This window comes from Pseudophryne corroboree (assembly GCF_028390025.1).
Source record: "Pseudophryne corroboree isolate aPseCor3 chromosome 3 unlocalized genomic scaffold, aPseCor3.hap2 SUPER_3_unloc_46, whole genome shotgun sequence".
NCBI classification, from domain to species: Eukaryota; Metazoa; Chordata; class Amphibia; order Anura; family Myobatrachidae; genus Pseudophryne; species Pseudophryne corroboree.
In genome coordinates this window covers 228,133-248,675 of record NW_026967537.1, presented here as the reverse complement: position 1 = coordinate 248,675, position 20,543 = coordinate 228,133, and the positions used below count along the sequence as shown (strand labels likewise).

Genomic DNA, 20,543 nt, shown 5'->3' with positions numbered 1-20,543 from the left:
ATATTAGCAGAACATCACAGGCTATTCCTCCTGTATAAAAATAATACCAGGACACCACAGGCGGCTCCCCCTGTATTATAATAATAATAATAATAATAATAATAGGGCACCACATGCTGCTCCACCTGTATATTAATAATAATAACAGGGCACCACATGCTGCTCCACCTGTATAATAATAATAATAATAATAATAATAATAACAACAGGACACCACAGGATGCTCCCCCTGTATATCATACTTGCCTACCTGCCCCTCTCCATGAGGGAGAAAATGCTCTGTTCCTGGACTTTCCTGGTAATGTATGATTGCCATCACCTGTGGTGACACCTTTCTTATCAATTACCCAGCTCCCCACAGGTGATGGCAATCATGGAGAGGGTCAGGTAGGCAAGTATGCGCTACAACAGCTTTGGAGACCGAAGACTTATATTACAGGGAAACTAATAATAATAATAATAACAGGACACTACAGGCTGCTCCTCCTGACGCCATTAGCTGATGGTAGATGCTAGAACCGCGATTTAGAACCAACCATCACGTGATCTTCCTGTGTGTGGAACGGAATGCAGTGACCGGAAGTAAGGTGGACCGCACAGGCCGGAAGTAGGGAATGATAGGCACAGGCTGCTTCCTGGCGTCTGGCCCCTCCCATCCCACGCCCCGCCCTCAGCTCCGCCTTCTGTAAGGACTATTACCATACATGTCCTCAGTGCAGGAGGCCGGCGGCCATTTTCCTGTAGACCAGTCCGGCAGCAGCAATAGGTTCCCTGGTTGTGTAGTGACGTCAGGAACGGCGGCCATTTTCCCCTGGTCTGAGCTCCGCCTTCCTTCTATCATTCCCACAAGGCAGCAGGAGCAGAGAGCAGCCATTGCTGTGTCTGGCAGCAGGTAATGATATTATTATTATTATTCTATAGGCTGAGCAGCTCTGGTGTCAGGTTCTGTACTACAGGGGGAGCAGCCTCTGGTGCCTTGTTATAGTGCAGCTGGAGCAGCCTCTGGTGCTGCATTATCCCTGTACAGGTGTCTGACACTCTAGTGTCTTATTACTGTAATACAGGTGGCGCAGAGCCCGCCGTTACCGTAATACAGGTGGCTCAGACCCCGCCGTTACCGTAATACAGGAGGCGCAGAGCCCGCTGTTACCGTAATACAGGTGGCGCAGACCCCGCCGTTACCGTAATACAGGTGGCGCAGACCCCACCGTTACCATAATACAGGAGAAGCAGACCCCGGCGTTACCGTAATACAGGTGGCGCAGACCCCGCCGTTACCGTAATACAGGTGGCGCAGACCCTGCCGTTACCGTAATACAGGTGGCGCAGACCCCGCCGATACCGTAATACAGGAGGGCGCAGACCCCACCGTTACCGTAATACAGGTGGCGCAGACCCCGCCGTTACCGTAATACAGGTGGCGCAGCCCCCGCCGTTACCGTAATACAGGTGGCGCAGACCCCGCCGTTACCGTAATACAGGCATCACAGACCCCGCCGTTACCGTAATACATGTGGCGCAGACCCCACCGTTACTGTAGTACAGGTGGCGCAGACCCCGGCGTTACCGTAATACAGGTGGCGCAGACCCCGCTGTTACCGTAATACAGGTGGCGCAGACCCCGCCGTTACAGTAATACAGGTGGCGCAGACCCCGCCGTTACCGTAATACAGGTGGCGCAGACCCCGCCGTTACCGTAATACAGGCGTCACAGACCCCGCCGTTACCGTAATACAGGTGGCGCAGACCCCGCCGTTACCGTAATACATGTGGCGCAGACCCCACCGTTACTGTAATACAGGTGGCGCAGACCCCGCCGTTACCGTAATACAGGTGGCGCAGACCCCACCGTTACCGTAATACAGCGGTAGCATCCTGTGCTGTTATAGTATACAGGAGGAGCGGCCTGTGTTGTCATAATATACAGTTGTAGCATCCTGTGCTGTCATGGTATACAGGAGGAGCGGCCTGTGTTGTCATAATATACAGGGGTATCATCCTGTGCTGTCCTAGTATACAGATGGAGCGGCCTGTGTTGTCATAATATACAGGGGTAGCATCCTGTGCTGTCATAATATACAGAGGGAGCAGCCTGTGGTGTCCTGTTATTATTATTATAATACAGAGGGAGCAGCCTGTGGTGTGCTGTTATTATTATTATTATTATACAGGGAGAGCAGCCCGTGGTGTTCTGTTGTTATTATTATTATTATACAGGGGGAGCAGCCTGTGCTGTCCAGTTATTATTATTAGTATTATTATAATACAGGAGGAGTAGCCTGTGGCATCCAGTTATTATTATTATTATACAGGAGGAGCAGCCTGTGGTGTCCTGTTGTTATTTTTATACAGGGGGGGTGGCCTGTAGTGTCATGTTATTATTATACAGATGGAGCGGCCTGTGGTGTCCTGTTATTATTATTATACAGGAGGAGCAGCCTGTGGTGTCCTGTTGTTATTATACAGAGGGAGCGGGCTGTGGTGTCCTGTTATTATTATTATTATACAGGAGGAGCAGCCTGTGGTGTCCTGTTGTTATTATACAGAGGGAGCGGGCTGTGGTGTCCTGTTATTATTATTATACAGGGGGAGCAGCCTGTTGTGTACTATTATTATTGTTTCTCTAGCATCCATAAGGGATATTGGCGTAATCTAGTACGATGGGGTATAGATGGGATCCAAAGGAGCCGGTGCACTTTAAATCTCTTCCACTGGGTGTGCTGGCTCCTCCCCTCTATGCCCCTCCCACAGGCAGTGTAGAAAATGTGCCCTCAGGAGAGGATGCCACTCTGGGGATCCAGAGAGTTTTCTTTAGTTTCTTTTCAATCTTTGTTATTTTTGGTATACTGTATACCGGAGATGGGTAACAGTATACCTGCACCGTGAGAGTTAGGAGGGGGGCGGGTGCGGTCACCGGCCTTGCAAGGTGTCGGAGCTGCTTCCCCGCTGTTGTACAGGAGGCACTGCGCCTTAGCGGTCACAATCGCCGCACACCCCTAATAGTAGCCTGAAGGTGACGAATGTGGTGATTACAAACCGCGACCCCGCTAGGGGGGTCCCCCGGTTCATGGTGCTGCAAACACGCAGGGGTGGCATATGGGACCCTCCTGGGGCAGACCCACTATAGCCCCCTGTGTACACTGGCAAGCAGTAGTGGAAACAGGTATTTATATTATGTTTCTCTTATGTCCTAGAGAATGCTGGGGTTCCATTTAGTACCATGGGGTATAGACGGGTCCTTTGGGAGCCATGGGCACTTTAAGAGTTTAATAGTGTGGGCTGGCCCTCCCTCTGCCCCTCCTACCAGACTCAGTTTAGAAAATGTGCCCGGAGGAGCCGGTCACAGCTAGGGGAACTCCTAGGAGTTTTCTTAGGTGTTTATTTTCTAGAGTTAGTTAGGTTACAGGAAGGCTGCTGGCAACAGTCTCTCTGCTTCGTGGGACTTAGGGGGGGGGGGAATAGGAACCAACTTCCTGAAGAGTTAATGGTTTTCTACTCCGCTGACAGGACACTGAGCTCCTGAGGGTGCTAATCGCAAGCCCACGAGGCGACCGCTCACTTCCACAGCACGGCCGCCACCCCCTAACAGAGCCAGAAGAAAGAAGAGTGGTGATTATAACGCCGGTGCCCCGGAAAGCGGGTCGCCGCGAGAATGGCGGCACAAGGGTGGGAGCGCAGCTCTGACAGGCTGTTCTCCGGAAGGCTCAGCGGACACACGGTGTTAGGCGCAGTGAGGGGCGTCCTGGGCCAGCGCAATACCCTACACTGGTCAAAATAGCTTTCAAGGTCTAATCCACTGTTTGCTGCAGAAATATCTCAGATCAGTATAATCTCTAAGTGCGGGAAGATGCGCCATTACAGGGGGCGGAGCTTCTCCTCATAGCGGATCCAGCCTTACCGGCGCCATTTTCTCCCTGCAGATCATAGGAACAGAACGCTGCCCTCCACATAAATCCAGCATACCTCTGCGGTACCAGGGTGTTATAGACAGGGAAGGGGGGGGAGGGTGATTATAGTACTGAGTACCCTATTAAGGTTAGTTAGTCAGCGCCGGGCTTTTATCATAATAACTGCCTACAGGGGCGCTGTGTGGCTGGCTCCTTATACTCTGTGACTCTCTGAAGGTACTCTGGGGGAAACTGTGTCTGACATTTTCCTGTCTCTGTGTGTAAATATGTATATCTCACATAATCATATCTAGGGACTCTGAGTCTTGTGCTGCAGAGTATGTATCTTCTACCGGGGAGTCTATACTATCCTCAAAACTGTACTGCTCAGGCTTCTGGGGCAGAACCCCAGGGGTGGCCTCAGCAAGGTGTTCTATACCGTATTTTTATACAAATATATCCCATACTGGGAAGGAGCCACAGCTGTGCCTCTCACCCCAACTCTGTACCCTAGAAAGCGTAGTCTTGCCCAAATAATGCATATGAGGGGTGTAACATATGATTGAGGCTATTAGGGATGAGGAATCTTAAAAAAATAATTTGACTGTCGAATTGTCAAATGTTAAAACGGATCCAACGTTTTTTTGTTGAAAACGTGTTGAATTGTCGAATCCAATTCGACATTGTTTTTTCGTCGAAAGAGCCCCGGTTTCGACAATACGAAGGATTTGACACCAATTGAATACACCCGTATTTCACATCCCTAAAGAGTGTCTAAATTGTCAAAGAGGGTTGTGTTACCTATCCATAAGGTACAACCTCCATAAGGGATTGGGCTGATCGCAGATTGAGACTACTCTCTAATACTGTACATACAGGTGTAACTCAGTAACTTGGTCAGGCTCCTTACTTGATGATTTAGGTTCTAGGTATGACTGTGACATTTCCTTGTTTCTATGTCACATACAGGATTCTACAGACTTCTCGGCTGGTGGCCGTGACGGAGTTTGGCCTGCATTACGCAGGGTCTTCTGTCCTGGCGGCCTAGACATGCAGGGGACGGTGGCGACACCAATGGACTGCGGATACAGAGTAAGGTATGGCGAGTCTGTCCTTCACATGTGAGACCCTGGTGGGGATGTGCTGGATACCTAACTATCCCAGCCGACTGCGGGTAAGTCGACATAGTAACATAGTAACATAGTAACATAGTATCTGAGGTTGAAAAAAGACAATTGTCCATCGAGTTCAACCTATTTGTGGTGTCCTCTGTATGATGATTTGACTAAATAGTAACTATAATGCATGACTATGCACCATACCCCTGGATATCCTTATCCAATAGGAATTTATCTAACCCATTCTTAAAGGTGTTGACAGATTCCGCCATTACAACTCCCTCGGGCAGGGAATTCCAAACACGTATTGTCCTTACCGTGAAAAAGCCTTTACGTCGTATTGTGCGGAATCTCCTCTCCTCTAACCTGAGCGAGTGTCCACGAGTCCTCTGTGTTGATCTAACCAAAAACAGGTCCCGCGCAAGCTCTGAGTATTGTCCCCTTATATATTTGTAGATGTTGATCATATCCCCTCTTAGTCTCCGCTTTTCCAATGTAAACATGCCTAGTCTTTCAAGCCTTTCCTTGTATTCCATCGTCTCCATGCCCTTAATTAGTTTGGTCGCCCTCCTTTGTACCTTTTCAAGCTCCAGGATATCCTTTTTGTAGTACGGTGCCCAGAACTGTACACAGTATTCAAGGTGTGGCCTCACTAGTGATTTATATAATGGGAGTATAATACTCTCGTCCCTAGCATCAATACCCCGTTTTATGCATGCTAATATCTTATTAGCCTTCTTTGCTGCAGTCCTACTTTGGGTACTACTGCTTAGCTTGCTATCTATGAGGACACCTAAGTCCTTTTCCAGTACAGAATCCCCTAGTTTTACCCCATTTAGTAGGTAGGTGTAATTTTTGTTCTTGTTACCACAGTGCATTACCTTACACTTGTCTGTGTTGAAGCGCATTCTCCATTTGGCTGCCCATGCTTCTAATTTAACTAAGTCGTTCTGAAGAGACTCGGCATCCTCCTCTGTATTTATAGCCTTACACAATTTGGTATCATCTGCAAAAATTGACACCATGCTCTCTAGACCTTCTGTTAGGTCGTTAATGAAAATATTGAACAATAGCGGTCCTAATACTGAGCCTTGCGGCACACCACTTAGCACTTCAGTCCAAGTTGAAAAATATCCATTAACCACAACGCGCTGCTTCCTATTATCTAACCAGTTTTTGACCCAAGTGCATATTGTGCTTCCTAGCCCTGATTCTTGTAGCTTGTATATAAGTCTCATGTGAGGTACAGTATCAAACGCTTTGGCAAAGTCTAAAAAGATTACATCCACGTCTTTACCCTGATCTAGGTTTGCGCTTACTGTTTCATAAAAGCCAAGTAAGTTGGTTTGACAGGATCTGTCCTTCATAAACCCATGTTGATTCCTTTTAATGACCTTATTGGTTTCAAGGAACTTCTGAATACTATCTCTTAGAATACCTTCCAATACTTTCCCCACTATAGATGTAAGACTAACTGGTCTATAATTACCTGGTTCAGCTTTACTTCCCTTTTTGAATATAGGCACTACTTCCGCTATACGCCAGTCTTTGTCTTCCTTCAGTACTAACCAGAATATTGTATCCTCTGCATACACTGCACTACATTCGAACCACAAGGGTTACACATAAATCCAAGGGTTCCTCCACTTCCTTTAGAGGACATTGGGGAAAATCCAGAAAACCTGCACCGCCAGGTTCCCAGGGACAGATTCGGGTTCTGCCTTCTCAAAGCCTTCGGTTTGATGGTGGACCTCGCTGCCTGGGGATCAGGCAGGTGGGGGAAATGGTTTCACTCAAACATCACGGTGATATCATGCCTAGGCCGCTAGAATGAGTTAGGTTGCCAAGGGAGTGGACTAGAGTTTCTAGTTTTCCCGCCTCACGGATTCTTCGGGATTACTAGCTTCTCAGGCGAAGGGTACGATACTGCTGGTAGATATTCAAACATTTTACAAACAAATGTCGTTATCCGGTTCCACCTCATGTCCTGTACTGGCTCAACTAGGACTCTAAACTTCAGCAAAGCCAACTTTGACATGATGAAGGAAGCATTAAGGGACATTGAATGGGAAATTCTGTTTCAAGGAAAAAATAGGATTTTAATACCTACCGGTAAATCCTTTTCTCTTAGTCCGTAGAGGATGCTGGGGACATTCAAAGAACCATAGCACCATGGGGTATAGACGGGATCCGCAGGAGACATGGACACTTTAAGACTTTTAAGGGGCGTGAACTGGCTCCTCCCTCTATATCCCTCCTCCAGACCTCAGTTATAGGAACTGTGCCCAGGGTGGCTGCAGACCTCTCACCTACTAGAGGGCCGCAGGTTCGGGATTCAGAATTGGATCCTCCTAACCACGGATGCAAGTCTCAGAGGTTGGGTGAGCAGTCACCCAAGGGGAAAACTTCCAAGGAAAGTGGTCAAGTTCGGAATCCATCCTCCCAATAAACATTCGGGAACTAAGGGCTGTGTACAACGGTCTTCTACAAGCGGCACATCTTCTGAAAGATCAGGCCATTCAGGTTCAGTTGGACAATGTAACGACTGTGGCCTACATAAACCAACAAGGCGGAATGAAGAGCAGAGCTGCAATGTCAGAGGTAACAAGAATCATCCTCTGTGCGGAAAAGCACGAAGTGGCGCTGTCAGCGATCTTCATCCAGGAGAGTGGGGCCTCCACCCAGAGGTGTTCGCAGAGGTGACAAGTCTTTGGGGCATACCTCAAATAGACAAAATGGCCTCCCGCCTCAATAAGAAGCTTGGGAGGTACTGTTCCGGGTCGAGAGACCCACAAGCAGTGGCAGTGGACGCCCTAGTAACTCCGTGGGTGTTCCAGTCAGTGTATGTGTTCCCTCCACTTCCACTCAACCAAAGGATTCTCAAACTAATCAAAAGAACAAGAGTTCAGGCGATCCTCTTGGCTCTGGACTGGCCAAGAAGGGCTTGGTACGTGGATCTTCATGAGTTACTGCTGGAAGATCCAAGGCCTCTTCCTCTTTGAGAGGACCTTCTGCAACAGAGGCGGTTCGCTTATCAAGACTTACCATGGCTACGTTTGACGGCATATAAATTGAACGCCAGATCTTAGCTCGGAAGGGCATTCCGAACAAGGTTATTCCTACCCTGAAACATGCTAGGAAAAGAGTAACATCTAAACATTACCATCGAATTTGCAAAAAGTACATGTCTTGGTGTGAATCCAAGTAGTTTCCTACGGTGGAGTTTCAACTAGGGCGTTTTCTCCTCTTTCTGCAAGCAGGTGTGGATGTGGGCCTGCGTTTGGGCTACATTAAAGTCCAGATTTCGGCTTTGTCCATTTTCTTCCAGAAACAATTGGCTGTCTTCCCTGAGGTTCAGACTTTCTTGAAAGGGGTTCTGCTCACCCAGCCTCCCTTTGTGCCTCCTACGGCACCTTGGGATCTTAATGTGGTGTTGCAGTTCCTCCAGTCGGATTGGTTCGAACCTTTACAGGAGGTTGGAGTCAAATTTCTCACTTGGAAGGCAGTCACACTTTTGGCATCTGCTAGACGTGTGTTGGGGGCATTGTCCTGCAAGAGCACCTACTTAATTTTTCAGGAAGATAGAGCTGAGCTCAGGATGCGTCAGCAATTTCTGCCGAAGGTTGTGTCTGCTTTTCATATCAACCAACCTATTGTGGTGCCAGTGGCTACTGACTCCTCAATTACTTCAAAATCCTTGGATGTTGTGAGGGCTTTGAAGATTTATGTGAAGAGAACTTCTCGTCACAGAAAGTCGGACGCTCTGTTTGTCCTGTATGATCCCAACAAGATTGAGTGTCCTGCTTCTAAGCAGACGATTTCTCGCTGGATCAGGTTTACTATCCAGTATGCTTATTCTATGGCAGGCTTACAGTGTCCAAAATCTGTTAAATCCCACTCTACTCGTAAAGTGGGTTCTTCCTGGGCGGCTGCCCGGGGTGTCTCGGCTTAACAACTTTGCAGAGCAGCTACTTGTTCTGGTTCGAACACGTTTACTAAGTTCTACAGTTTCGAATCTTTGGCCTCTGGGGAACTAAAGTTTGGTCAAGCGGTTCTGGAGGAACCTCAGCCCTCTCCCTCCCGTACTGGGAGCTTTGGTACATCCCCATGGTACTAATGTGGACCCCAGCATCTTCTAGGACGTGAGAGAAAATAGGATTTTAATTACCTACCGGTAAATCCTTTTCTCGTAGTCTGTAGAGGATCCTGTGCTTCGTATTGGTTCAGTATTGTTGGTTCAGCCATTGCTGACTTGTTTTAAGATGGTTAACTTGGTTTTTCTGTTGTGATGTGTGAGCTGGTGTGAATCTCACCACTGTCACCACTATATATATTTCCTTCTCTCAAAGTATGTCCGTCTCCTCGGGCACAGTTTCTAGACTGGGTCTGGTAGGAGGGGCCTAGAGGAAGGAGCCAGCCCACACCAATAAACTCTTAAAGTGTCCATGGCTCCCAAGGGACCCGTCTATACCCCATGGTACTAATGTGGACCCCAGCATCCTCTACGGACTAAGAGAAAAGGATTTACCGGTAGGTAATTAAAATCCCATTATTACTATTATTAATTTTATTATATGTAGTTGTGGGGATTGAAAATATTGCTCAAATTCTAGGATATATTAAAGCAGAGACCAAAATATCCATGGCATGTGTAACAGATGATAATTGGAGCAGAATGAAGCAAATGTATATCACACTCCTGGGAGTGTCACTGTGACGTCACTTATATCTATAATAATAATATAGGGACATGACTGGGAAGGTGAGGGGATCTGGGTGTGTCACAGTGGCATCACGTATATCTATAGTCATAGTCCAGGGACATAACTGGGGAGGTGAGGGGATCTGGGAGTGTCACAGTGACATCACATATCTATAGTCATAGTACAGGGACATGACTGGGGAGGTGAGGGTATCTGGGAGTATTTTCAGTGATATTGATGTCTCCCCCATTTCGCAGGATTACACAGTAGTAAGGAATACATCCAGTGAGTGTGAGACACCCAGCAGCCGTCCCTGTGTGTCAGTAGGACTTAGAAGGACACAGAGCCCCATTACGGTGCCTCCATCTCACTCACTGATGAGAGACACAGTGGCAAGAAGATCCTGGAACTCACCAACAAGATCATTCAGCTGCTGACTGGAGAGGTAACTGCTGGGAATGGGGCATTATACAGTAACACCGGGGGATGTGTCTGGGTGATGACTGGAGAGGTTACTGCTGGGAATGGGGCATTATACAATAACACCGGGGGACGTGTCCAGGTGATGACTGGAGAGGTGACTTCTGGGAATTGAGAATTATTTAGTAACACCAGGGGATGTGTCCGGGTGATGACTGGAGAGGTGACTGCCGGGAATGGGACATTATACGGTAACACCAGGGGACGTGACCGAGTGATGACTGGAGAGGTGACTGCTGGGAATGGGACAATATACAGTAAAATCGGGGTATGTGTCTGGGTGATGACTGGAGAGGTGACTGCTGTGAATGGGAAATTATACAGTAACACCAGGTGACGTGTCTGGGTGATGACTGGAGAGTTGACTGTTGGGAATGGGACATTATACAATAACACCAGGGGACGTGTCTGGGTGATGATTGGAGAGGTGACTGCTGGGAATGGGACATTATACAGTAACACCGGGGGATGTGTCTGGGTGATGACTGGAGAGGTGACTGCTGGGATTGGGACATTACACAGTAACACCGGGGGCGTGTCTGGGTGATGACTGGAGAGGTGACTGCTGGGAATGGGGCATTATACAGTAACACCAGGGGATGTGTCTGGGTGATGACTGGAGAGGTGACTGCTGGGAATGGGAAATTATACAGTAACACCAGGTGACGTGTCTGGGTGATGACTGGAGAGTTGACTGTTGGGAATGGGGCATTATACAGTAACACCAGGGGATGTGTCTGGGTGATGACTGGAGAGGTGACTGCTGGGAATGGGACATTATACAGTAACACCAGGGGACGTGTCTGGGTGATGACCGGAGAGGTGACTGCTGGGAATGGGGCATTATACAGTAACACCAGGGGATGTGTCTGGATGATGACTGGAGAGGTGACTGCTGGGAATGGGACATTATACAGTAACACCAGGGGATGTGTCTGGGTGATGACTGGAGAGGTGACTGCTGGGAATGGGACATTTTACAGTAACACCAAGGGACGTGTCTGGGTGATGACCGGAGAGGTGACTGCTGGGAATGGGGCATTATACAGTAACACCAGGGGATGTGTCTGGATGATGACTGGAGAGGTGACTGCTGGGAATGGGACATTATACTGTAACACCAGGGGATGTGTCTGGGTGATGAATGTATCACTGTGGGTGTCAGGTTCCTATAAGGTGTCAGGATGTCACTGTCTATGTCTCCATGCAGGAGGTGGAGTGTATAAAGGAACACAGGGGTCTGTACAAGGCCGTGATGATGGAGAATCACCGGCCCCTCACATCACTGGGTAAGAGGAGACTGTCATGTATTGTACAGGGGAGAGCAGGTATGGGGGCCCCTATATACACACATCATCTGATAATCACAAATATACACTGTACTCAGTCACTGTGTGTCTCCTACAGATGGGCCCAGTAACAGAGATATCCCAGACAGATGTGCCCTTCCTCTGTATTCCCAGGATTGTACAGAGGAGAATCACAGGATCCCACAGGAGGATCAGGTAGGTGGGATTTAGGGTCTCCCCAATATACCAAAGTGACTGTCACTATATGATCTGTAGAAGAGCTGTGTGTCTTATACACTGATATTATACTGTTTCACCTCAGTTTAATCTGACTGTATGCAAATGTCATTATAGTGTTTCTTGTTTTTTTTCAAGGTACAACGTCTGTCTGATATTAAAACAGAAGATTTAGAGGGAGAAGAAGAGACGTATGTGACTGATATAAAGGCAGAAGATATAGAGGGAGAAGAAGAGACGTATGTGACTGATATGAAGGCAGAAGATACAGAGGGAGAAGAAGAGACGTATGTGACTGATATAAAGGCAGAAGATATAGAGGGAGAAGAAGAGACGTATGTGACTGATATAAAGGCAGAAGATATAGAGGGAGAAGAAGAGACGTATGTGACTGATATAAAGGCAGAAGATATAGAGGGAGAAGAAGAGACGTATGTGACTGATATAAAGGCAGAAGATATAGAGGGAGAAGAAGAGACGTATGTGACTGATATAAAGGCAGAAGATATAGAGGGAGAAGAAGAGACGTATGTGACTGATATAAAGGTAGAAGATACAGAGGGAGAAGAAGAGACGTATGTGACTGATATGAAGGCAGAAGATATAGAGGGAGAAGAAGAGACGTATGTGACTGATATAAAGGCAGAAGATATAGAGGGAGAAGAAGAGACGTATGTGACTGATATAAAGGCAGAAGATATAGAGGGAGAAGAAGAGACGTATGTGACTGATATAAAGGTAGAAGATACAGAGGGAGAAGAAGAGACGTATGTGACTGATATGAAGGCAGAAGATATAGAGGGAGAAGAAGAGACGTATGTGACTGATATAAAGGCAGAAGATATAAAGGGAGAAGAAGAGACGTATGTGACTGATATGAAGGCAGAAGATACAAAGGGAGGAGAAGAGACGCATGTGACTGATATAAAGGCAGAAGATACAGAGGGAGAAGAAGAGACGTATGTGAGGGGTGATCAGCAGTGTAAGGAGGAGGAGATCCCTACAGATATCAGCACAGGTGAGTAATAAACACTTAATACAGAAGTCACATATTCTCATTGCTCAGTCACTACAGCAATCTCTTATCCTACACCCTCCCCTGTTCTCAGTTGGGTGTTTCTAACACAAGGCTATCCATGACAAATATCACATGTAGAGAGTTATTACACACAACACTATAATGTTATTAAAAGTAACAAGCAGAAGTTTATTATTAGTGATTATATATAAATGTGTATATATGTATGTATGTATATAATATAATTAGTATTGTTTTTTGTGGAGTGCCTAATTTATATGCATTTTGTTAGATGATGCAGGTATGAAATATTTCCTGCTATACAGTAGACCTGAGGTCACCAAATACAATTTGTATAAGATTCAGAAATAAAATGAAATTTGAATCTAGAACTTCAAGTAAAACAGAGTAAAAGCTTATAACAAGTACATATCTGTATAATCAGAAGACAAGCGTTTTGCACTTGTTGTCACCCTTGCATGGGCGGGCTTGTTCTTATACACTCCAATTCACTCTAAATACAAATTGCGTGTCTGCCAACGCGTTTCGTCAATAGTGACTTCTTCAGGGGTGTTTTCTGTTAAAGGCTTTATCCGCAAATATCAATTGTGTAGACTTGAAATAATTGTGTAACCTTCAGATGGTAATTGTGGACTTTTTCATGAGGAACACATTCCTAATTACTTGTGAATAATAGTTCCTGCTCTGTGCAGTTATGAGGTTATGACTTTAGGGAATGTAATGGCCAGATCCAATATTGCTCAATCTAAGGTCTCGCAGTAGCCTTACTACATACATAAATGTGTCTTGCACTCACTATAATAACTAACAATAATAAACATGTATTGCTCAGTGCATTTAAGCCTGCAGCGCCTGACAAGTGACCCTACTATACTGCAGGTCCTACTCTATTGCTCAAAATAATTACCATAAAAACAGCTATCGCATTAGTGTTAACCTTTAGGTTTGCTCTCAGCAGCGGAACAGTGGCCAAAAGGCTTGGATAGATTTTCGGAGCACCAGTCTGACGTGCCACCAATTCACCAGATCTGGGACTGCTTGGCTGGGTCCGGCATTGTACTGTTGGTGCAGTTCCTGATGCGTTTGGAATGATTGGTTGTTGCTTAGCGCCCTAAATGCCTGTGGTCCCGATTTGTCATGATCTACTTTCACCCACTGTTCCGCCGCTGATATTCTTGGTGTCCATGCTTCTTCCACTGTAGATGGATACTACTCACTGTCTACAAGGGATCACCAACAAACAAAAGCCGGTCTCGGGCAAAACCAATGGCTCGCTTTTGCCAGTTGCATCACGTGCACGACCCATGGTTCCATCTGACAAAGAAACAATGTCTCAACAAATTTGCATTGTATCAATACCTCAGACATTTACAATGATCATCCAGTAGTTTTAGTGTCACCATCTACACGCATGTGCACGTCCCGTGTCATTAATATACCCGGTGGAACTGCCCATGTCGCCATCCGTCGCTCACTCCAGTACATCAAAGTGACGTCACCTGACACATGCTACATCCGGGGACATGGAGAGAACCTCGTCCACGTGACCTATAGTAACCAATGGGGACAAAAGTATCAAGTAACCTGCCATCAAAACAGTGTAACAACACCGATCAAATTCTATCCTCTTAGATATATATATATGTTCCTCTGGCAGGATCCACAGGTTATCCACAGGATAACATTGGGATATGCCGGAGGGACAGCGGAAATAGCACCAAACAGTCACGAGCTTTCTGGCCTCCCAGGATGCATCAGGGCTCTTGCATATAATCCCGCCCACTGACTCAGTCAAATCAGTTTTTTGTTTGGTGCGGCAGGAGCCGGACCATGGTCACAGGGGTGCTGTTAGGGCAGCCCTAAGCTTTTATTATTTTATTTTTATAGTCTGTTTTGAGTGATCTTTCTTAACAGCGTCTTAAACGCATACTAGAAAGAGTCGCTCCAACAACTCTCCACCGGGTCGCAACAATGCTTACCTTCGCGGTACAGTGCTCTCTCGACGGGCGTCTGTGACTGATGTTCTATCAGGTCCAGCAGATGTTACCAGGCTGTGGCCAGACCATGGGGAGAAGGTAGGGCATCGGTTTCCTTTTACTAGGGATTTCCGGACACAGCCGCACTGTATTGGAGGAGACTACAAATAGTGGCTGATGCTACGCTTTAGGGACCATAGGCGCCAGGACTAGGTTGAGGCCGCGACCCCTAGAGTTTATGTCAACAAGGGGAGTCAGGCGCTCTCCTGGTCGCCCCTCCCCCCAGTTCATGACCAGTTTCCGTGCGTCTCCCGCCCATGAACTGATGGCCTCACTTCCATCTCAGACGCTACAACGAGGGTACTCGGTCGCAGCTTAGGCCGCTGCGGTTGTGTACACTAGAGTTTCCGCCTAGACCTGGTCGCACACAGGAGCGTCTGCATACACTTATCGTTCACTGAGCGTCTGTGTCCGTTATTGAGCGTCTGTGTCTCTCATCAGTTACCGGAGCGGTAGTGTACACTAGTAGCGTCTGAATCTACTTAGCGTCTTTCGAGCGTATTGATAGATCATGGAAGTGGGGTGAGTCTCCCTGTATCCCACTCTACTGAGTAAGGGTTATACAGTAATAAGATACCTTCTACTTGTTAGTATGAATTGTTAATTTTGGTACATATTGCATATGAGGCCTGTACACTACTGTTGTTTTCTACAAAAATGTCTGAAAAACTTGTTAAAACATAAATACAGTAATTGTACTCCTACTTGTAAAGTAATTGTTTGTGGTTGATTATATTCTCATATGACAATGTTTAATATATAACATGTGACTGACTGCTAGTATGATTGCTGACTTTTAAATGTTGTCAGTTTTATTCTGAACCTCAATTCAGGTGCACGGTTGTGATCAGATTGATTTCACTTCTATATATATATGTGTGTGTGTGTGTGTGTGTGTGTGTGTGTGTGTGTGTGTGTGTGTGTGTGTGTGTGTGTGTTCTCAGTCACAAATTGTGTAGTTGGTAAACACTGAAAAATTGACTATGTCTGTGAGCGGCAAAAGTGACGAGGATAATTTATCAGGCACTCCTACATCCTTAACATGTTTATCTTGTAAAATGGGGATTTTAGATGGAATGGAACAGTTTATTACTTATGATGGGTTATGTACAAACTGTTATGCGTATCGGCAAAGTAAAAAGCAGGCTCCGGTTCAACAACCAGTAGAACCACCATGGAGTATGTTCGCGCAAACCTTGTCTGCAATATTGTACAGATTAACTCCTGCAGTTCCACCCCAGGTAATAGGTTACACTATTAACCCATACATGCAGCTCCCTCCTTATGGTTTAGTTCCAGTAGCTTCTACAAGTAGCCAGGCTGTTAGGACCAGGGTAGATACATCCATGTTGCAGACTACACAAGATGATACAACAGATGACTATACAGTGTATTCTAATACCCCATATGATGATCAGTCGGAGGGTTTTAGCTCAGAGGATATAGCTGAGCTTATTGATGCAATGAAGGCTATTCTCTCTTTGGAGGAATCAGCCAAGACAGTGTAAAAATCTAAAGCACCTGTGTTTAAACGAACAAAGACAGTTAGGACTGAATTTCCAGTATCAGAAGATCTGACGGAAATGATGGAAGAACCTTGGGCACCGCCTGGTAAAAAATATAAGATTCCGAAAAAATGGGATTCTTATTATCCTTTTCCAGCTGCGGATTGTTCAAAAAGAGAAGTTCCTCCTAAAGTAGATGCACATGTTGTGCGACTTGTGCGTAAATCTGTTTTACCATTGCCGTCTACTTCACTGACTGATGTTACAGATAGAAGAATAGATGGTTTATTGAAAAATATTTTTTTCTCTCTCGGGGGCTGTAGGAAGGCCAGCTATGGCTTCAGCCTGGATGACGAGAGCGATGGTAGAATGGGCGGAGAAACTAGAAAAAGGCCTCTTCCCTTCCACAGGGGAGGCGGAATCTCTTTTAGGCCGTATAAAACAAGCTGCGCAATATTTGGAAGAAGCAGCACTTGATATGGGTACAATTGCTTCTAAAGCATCAGCCTTGACAGTAGCTGCTCGCAGAGCAGTTTGGCTACGTCATTGGAAAGCGGATGCAGAATCCAAGAAGGTTCTGGAAGCTCTGCCTTTCGCTGGTGATATTCTGTTTGGAAACAATTGACAGATATTCTAGAATCGGAAGCTGAATCCAAGAAGGTCAGATTTCCGGCTAGTTATAACCCTAAGACTAGGGGTTCGAAATTTCGGCCATTTCGATGGCAAGGCAGAGCAAAAGGGAAAGAGGAACCTAAGCAGCCCCAGTTCAATAAGTCAACTAGGGATAGGAAGCAATGGGCCAATAGACGGCCGGCTCCAAGCTAGAACAGAAGCCATCAGTCTGAGGGTACGGGCCTCTGCCTGGAGGTTTCCAGGGTTGGGGGCCGACTCCTTCAATATGCACATATATGACAGCAGTGGACGACAGATGCTTGGGTGCAGAAGTGGTATCTCTCGGTTATGGTTTCCCCTTCAAGAGGTAGCCTCCTCAAAGATTTTTTTGCACCGCTCCGTCTCAAATAGAGTCGAAGGCAGTGCCCTGCAGGAAGCGGTTCAGAAACTGCTTCAGTCTGGTGTAATTATCCCAGTACCCCCGACACAATGGGGACAGTGGTTTTACTCCACAATCTATTTTTGATGCAGAAGCCAAATGGGTCATTCCGACCCATTCTCAATCTCAAAATGTTAAACAAATACATTTGGTTTCCAAGGTTCCACATGGAGACATTACGCTCCATAGTTTTGGCCATGGAACCAGGAGATTACATGGTATCTCTGGATATACAGAATGCTTACCTACATGTGCCTATAGCACAGTCTCATCAGTGTTACCTCCGGTTTGCCATCCTCCAGCAACATTTTCAGTTCCAGGCTTTGCCCTTCGGGCTAGCAACAGCCCCCAGGGTGTTAACCAAAATTATGGTGGTTATGGCAGCTTATCTCCTCAAGCAGGGGATAAGAATATTTCCATACCTTGACAATCTTTTAATCCTGGCACAATCTCAGGAATTACTTTTGAGCCATCTTCAACAGACAATAGTTTGTCTACAAAGACACGGGTGGCTCATAAACTGCGAAAAGTCGTCTGAGTCCGTCACAACGGATGGTTCATTTGGGGGCCATATTGGATTCAGGTCTACAGAGAATTTTGTTACCATGGAAAAAGATATCGAAGGTGCAAGTAATGACTCTGGAGTTGCTGCAGTCAGACTATATCAGTCCATGCAGCAATGATGAGTCTGATGGTGTCTACCTTCGACATGGTGGAATATGCACAATTCCACTCCAGACCTCTACAGCATCTCATTCTGACCCGATGGAACGGAAGACATCAGACAATAAAAAGACAGATGATTAATCTTCCAGTAGACGTAAGAAGGTCTCTAGCTTGGTGGCTACAGACAGACCATCTAAGCAAGGGGAGACCTTTTTTGGGTAACGGATTGGCGAATCCTGACAACAGATGCCAGTCTTCAGGGCTGGGGAGCGGTGTTCGAAAGCCTCTGGTTCCAGGGAAAATGGACCATAAGGGAAAGTCGCCTGCCAATAAATCTGTTGGAAATAAGGGCCATATACATGGCTCTAGTTCAGGCAAAGGACAGTCTGCAAGGAAGACCAGTCCAGATCCGTTCAGACAATGCTACAGCGGTAGCGTACCTCAATCATCAGGGAGGAACTCACAGCAAAAGATTGATGGAGGAAGTAACTCCCATACTAAGGTGTGCAGAACTCCATCTCCCAGCATTGTCAGCAGTGTTTGTTCCAGGTGTACTGAACTGGGAAGCGGATTTTCTCAGTCGACAACCATTCAGGAAACCGAATGGGCATTATACCCAGAAGTATTTCAGACCATAGTAAACAGATGGGGGTTGCCAGAGATAGATCTTCATGGCATCCCATCTGAACAACAAAGTTCCGATATACGGATCAAAAACAAAGGATTCCGGAGCAATCCTTGTAGATGCACTGTCAGTGAATTGGGAGTTTTGTCTAGCATATCTGTTTCCTCCAATCTCCCTGTTACCCAGGGTAGTGAGGAAAATAAAGCAAGCAAAGGGAGCCATAACTGTAATAGCTCCAGCTTGGCCCAGAAGGCATTGGTACACAGATCTGCTAAGGATGTCCGTGGAAGCTCCAATACTGCTCCCTCAACGTCAAGATCTACTAATGCAGGGTCCTTGTTATCACAGTCATCTGGATTGTCTGTCTTTGACGGCATGGCTGTTGAGACCTCTATCTTAGAAGCAAGAGGATTTTCAAAACAAGTAATTCAAACTATGCTTAGAGCAAGAAAACCTTTTTCAGCTCGTATTTATCATCGAATATGGCAAGCCTATACTCATTGATGTAGCGAAAGAAGTTTGGATCCAAGATCTTTTAAAGTATCCAGGATTTTGGATGGCTTCCTTGAGAGTTCAGGTATCAGCATTAACTTTATGGTTTCAGAAAAAGATTGCTGACTTACAGGATGTGCGTACTTTCTTTCAGGGAGTGATACACATTCAACCACCTTTTGTTCCTCCTGCAGTTCCCTGGGATTTGAATCTGGTTCTTAAAATCCTTCAGGGACCTCCGTTTGAACCTCTTAAGAGAGCAGATCTTAAATGGTTGACGGCTAAACTTCTCTTTCTACTGACAATGGCGTCAGCTAGAAGAGTGTCAGATTTAGGAGCACTATTGTGTAGGTCTCCTTTTCTGATCTTTTTTCCAGATAAAGCAGTTCTCAGAACTAGATCTGGTTATCTTCCGAAGGTGGTCTCAAAATTGAACCTTAGTGAAGAGATTGTAGTCCCAGCTTTTCAGGTATCGAGACTTTCTGCGGGAGAAGCGTCGCTGGACGTGGTCCGTGCGTTAAGAATCTACGTGGATCGTACTAGTGCCATCAGAAAGAAAGATTCTCTCTTCATTCTCTACGGATTTCACAGAAGAGTATGGCCTGCTAGTAAACAGACGCTGGCAAGATGGCTCCGAATGGTAATTTCAGAAGCTTATTCTCGTGCTGATCTCCCTGTTCCGGCCAATGTCTCTGCACACTACACATAAGGTAGGTCCTTCTTGGGCGGCACAACATGGTGCTTCAGCAGAACAGATTTGTAAGGCAACCACATGGTCTTCCATTAACACTTTCATTAGACATTACGCCTTGGATACTTTTGCCTCTCATGACGCTAAATTCGGACGAAAGGTTCTCCTGTCTAATCAGGAGCGTACCCACCACTAAAAATGGCTTTGGGAATCCCAATGTTATCCTGTGCATAACCTGTGGACCCAGCCGGAGAAGTAGACGTTATGGTAAGAACTTACCGTTGATAACAGTGATTTCTCCTATGTCCACAGGAATTCCACCCTGACGCACCTGATTTGAGGATCTTTACAATCACTAAACCTCTTCCCTCTTGTATGGAAGGGTGTGCATGTGTGTTCTTATCGCCTGAACAGGGTTCTACATGATGTTCCTGCCTAAATTGCTGTGGAAACAACTTATTTGACTGAGTCAGTGGGCGGGATTATATGCAAGAGCCCCAATGCATCCTGGGAGGCCATAAAGCTTGTGACTGTTTGGTGCCATTTCCGCTGTCGCTTCGGCATATCCCAATGTTATCCTGTGGATACCTGTGGACATAGGAGAAATCACTTTATCAACGGTAAGTTCTTAGCATAACGTCTATTTTGTTTGGTGCGGCAGGAGCCATAAGTTTTCTTATTTTATTTTTATAGTATTACTAATTTTTTTGAGTGATCTTTCTAA

General features: G+C 46.1%; 2 protein-coding genes across 4 annotated transcripts in view; both read left to right on the top strand.

Moving 5' to 3' along the window:
• The first annotated feature begins 831 nt into the window (after positions 1 to 831).
• LOC134984275 (zinc finger protein 260-like) overlaps positions 832 to 20,543 on the top strand; it is a 150,943-nt gene continuing 131,231 nt past the window's right edge. Inside the window, exons 1-4 of one of the 3 annotated variants that reach the window (XM_063949902.1) lie at positions 848 to 892; positions 4,857 to 4,984; positions 9,966 to 10,153; positions 11,399 to 11,477. In XM_063949902.1, coding sequence (XP_063805972.1) covers positions 11,444 to 11,477 — 34 coding nt within the window. In that variant the 5' untranslated portion in view covers positions 848 to 892; positions 4,857 to 4,984; positions 9,966 to 10,153; positions 11,399 to 11,443. Of the gene's footprint in view, positions 893 to 4,856; positions 5,062 to 9,965; positions 10,154 to 11,398; positions 11,478 to 20,543 lie in introns of all 3 variants that reach the window. The other 2 variants (XM_063949900.1, XM_063949901.1) reach the window with 2 other exon arrangements.
• Positions 12,186 to 20,543, top strand: part of LOC134984278 (gastrula zinc finger protein XlCGF26.1-like) — a 42,483-nt gene continuing 34,125 nt past the window's right edge. The window contains exon 1 of the mRNA XM_063949904.1: positions 12,186 to 12,732. Within this exon, the coding sequence (XP_063805974.1) occupies positions 12,303 to 12,732 (430 nt within the window). The 5' untranslated portion in view covers positions 12,186 to 12,302. The remainder of the gene's footprint in view (positions 12,733 to 20,543) is intronic.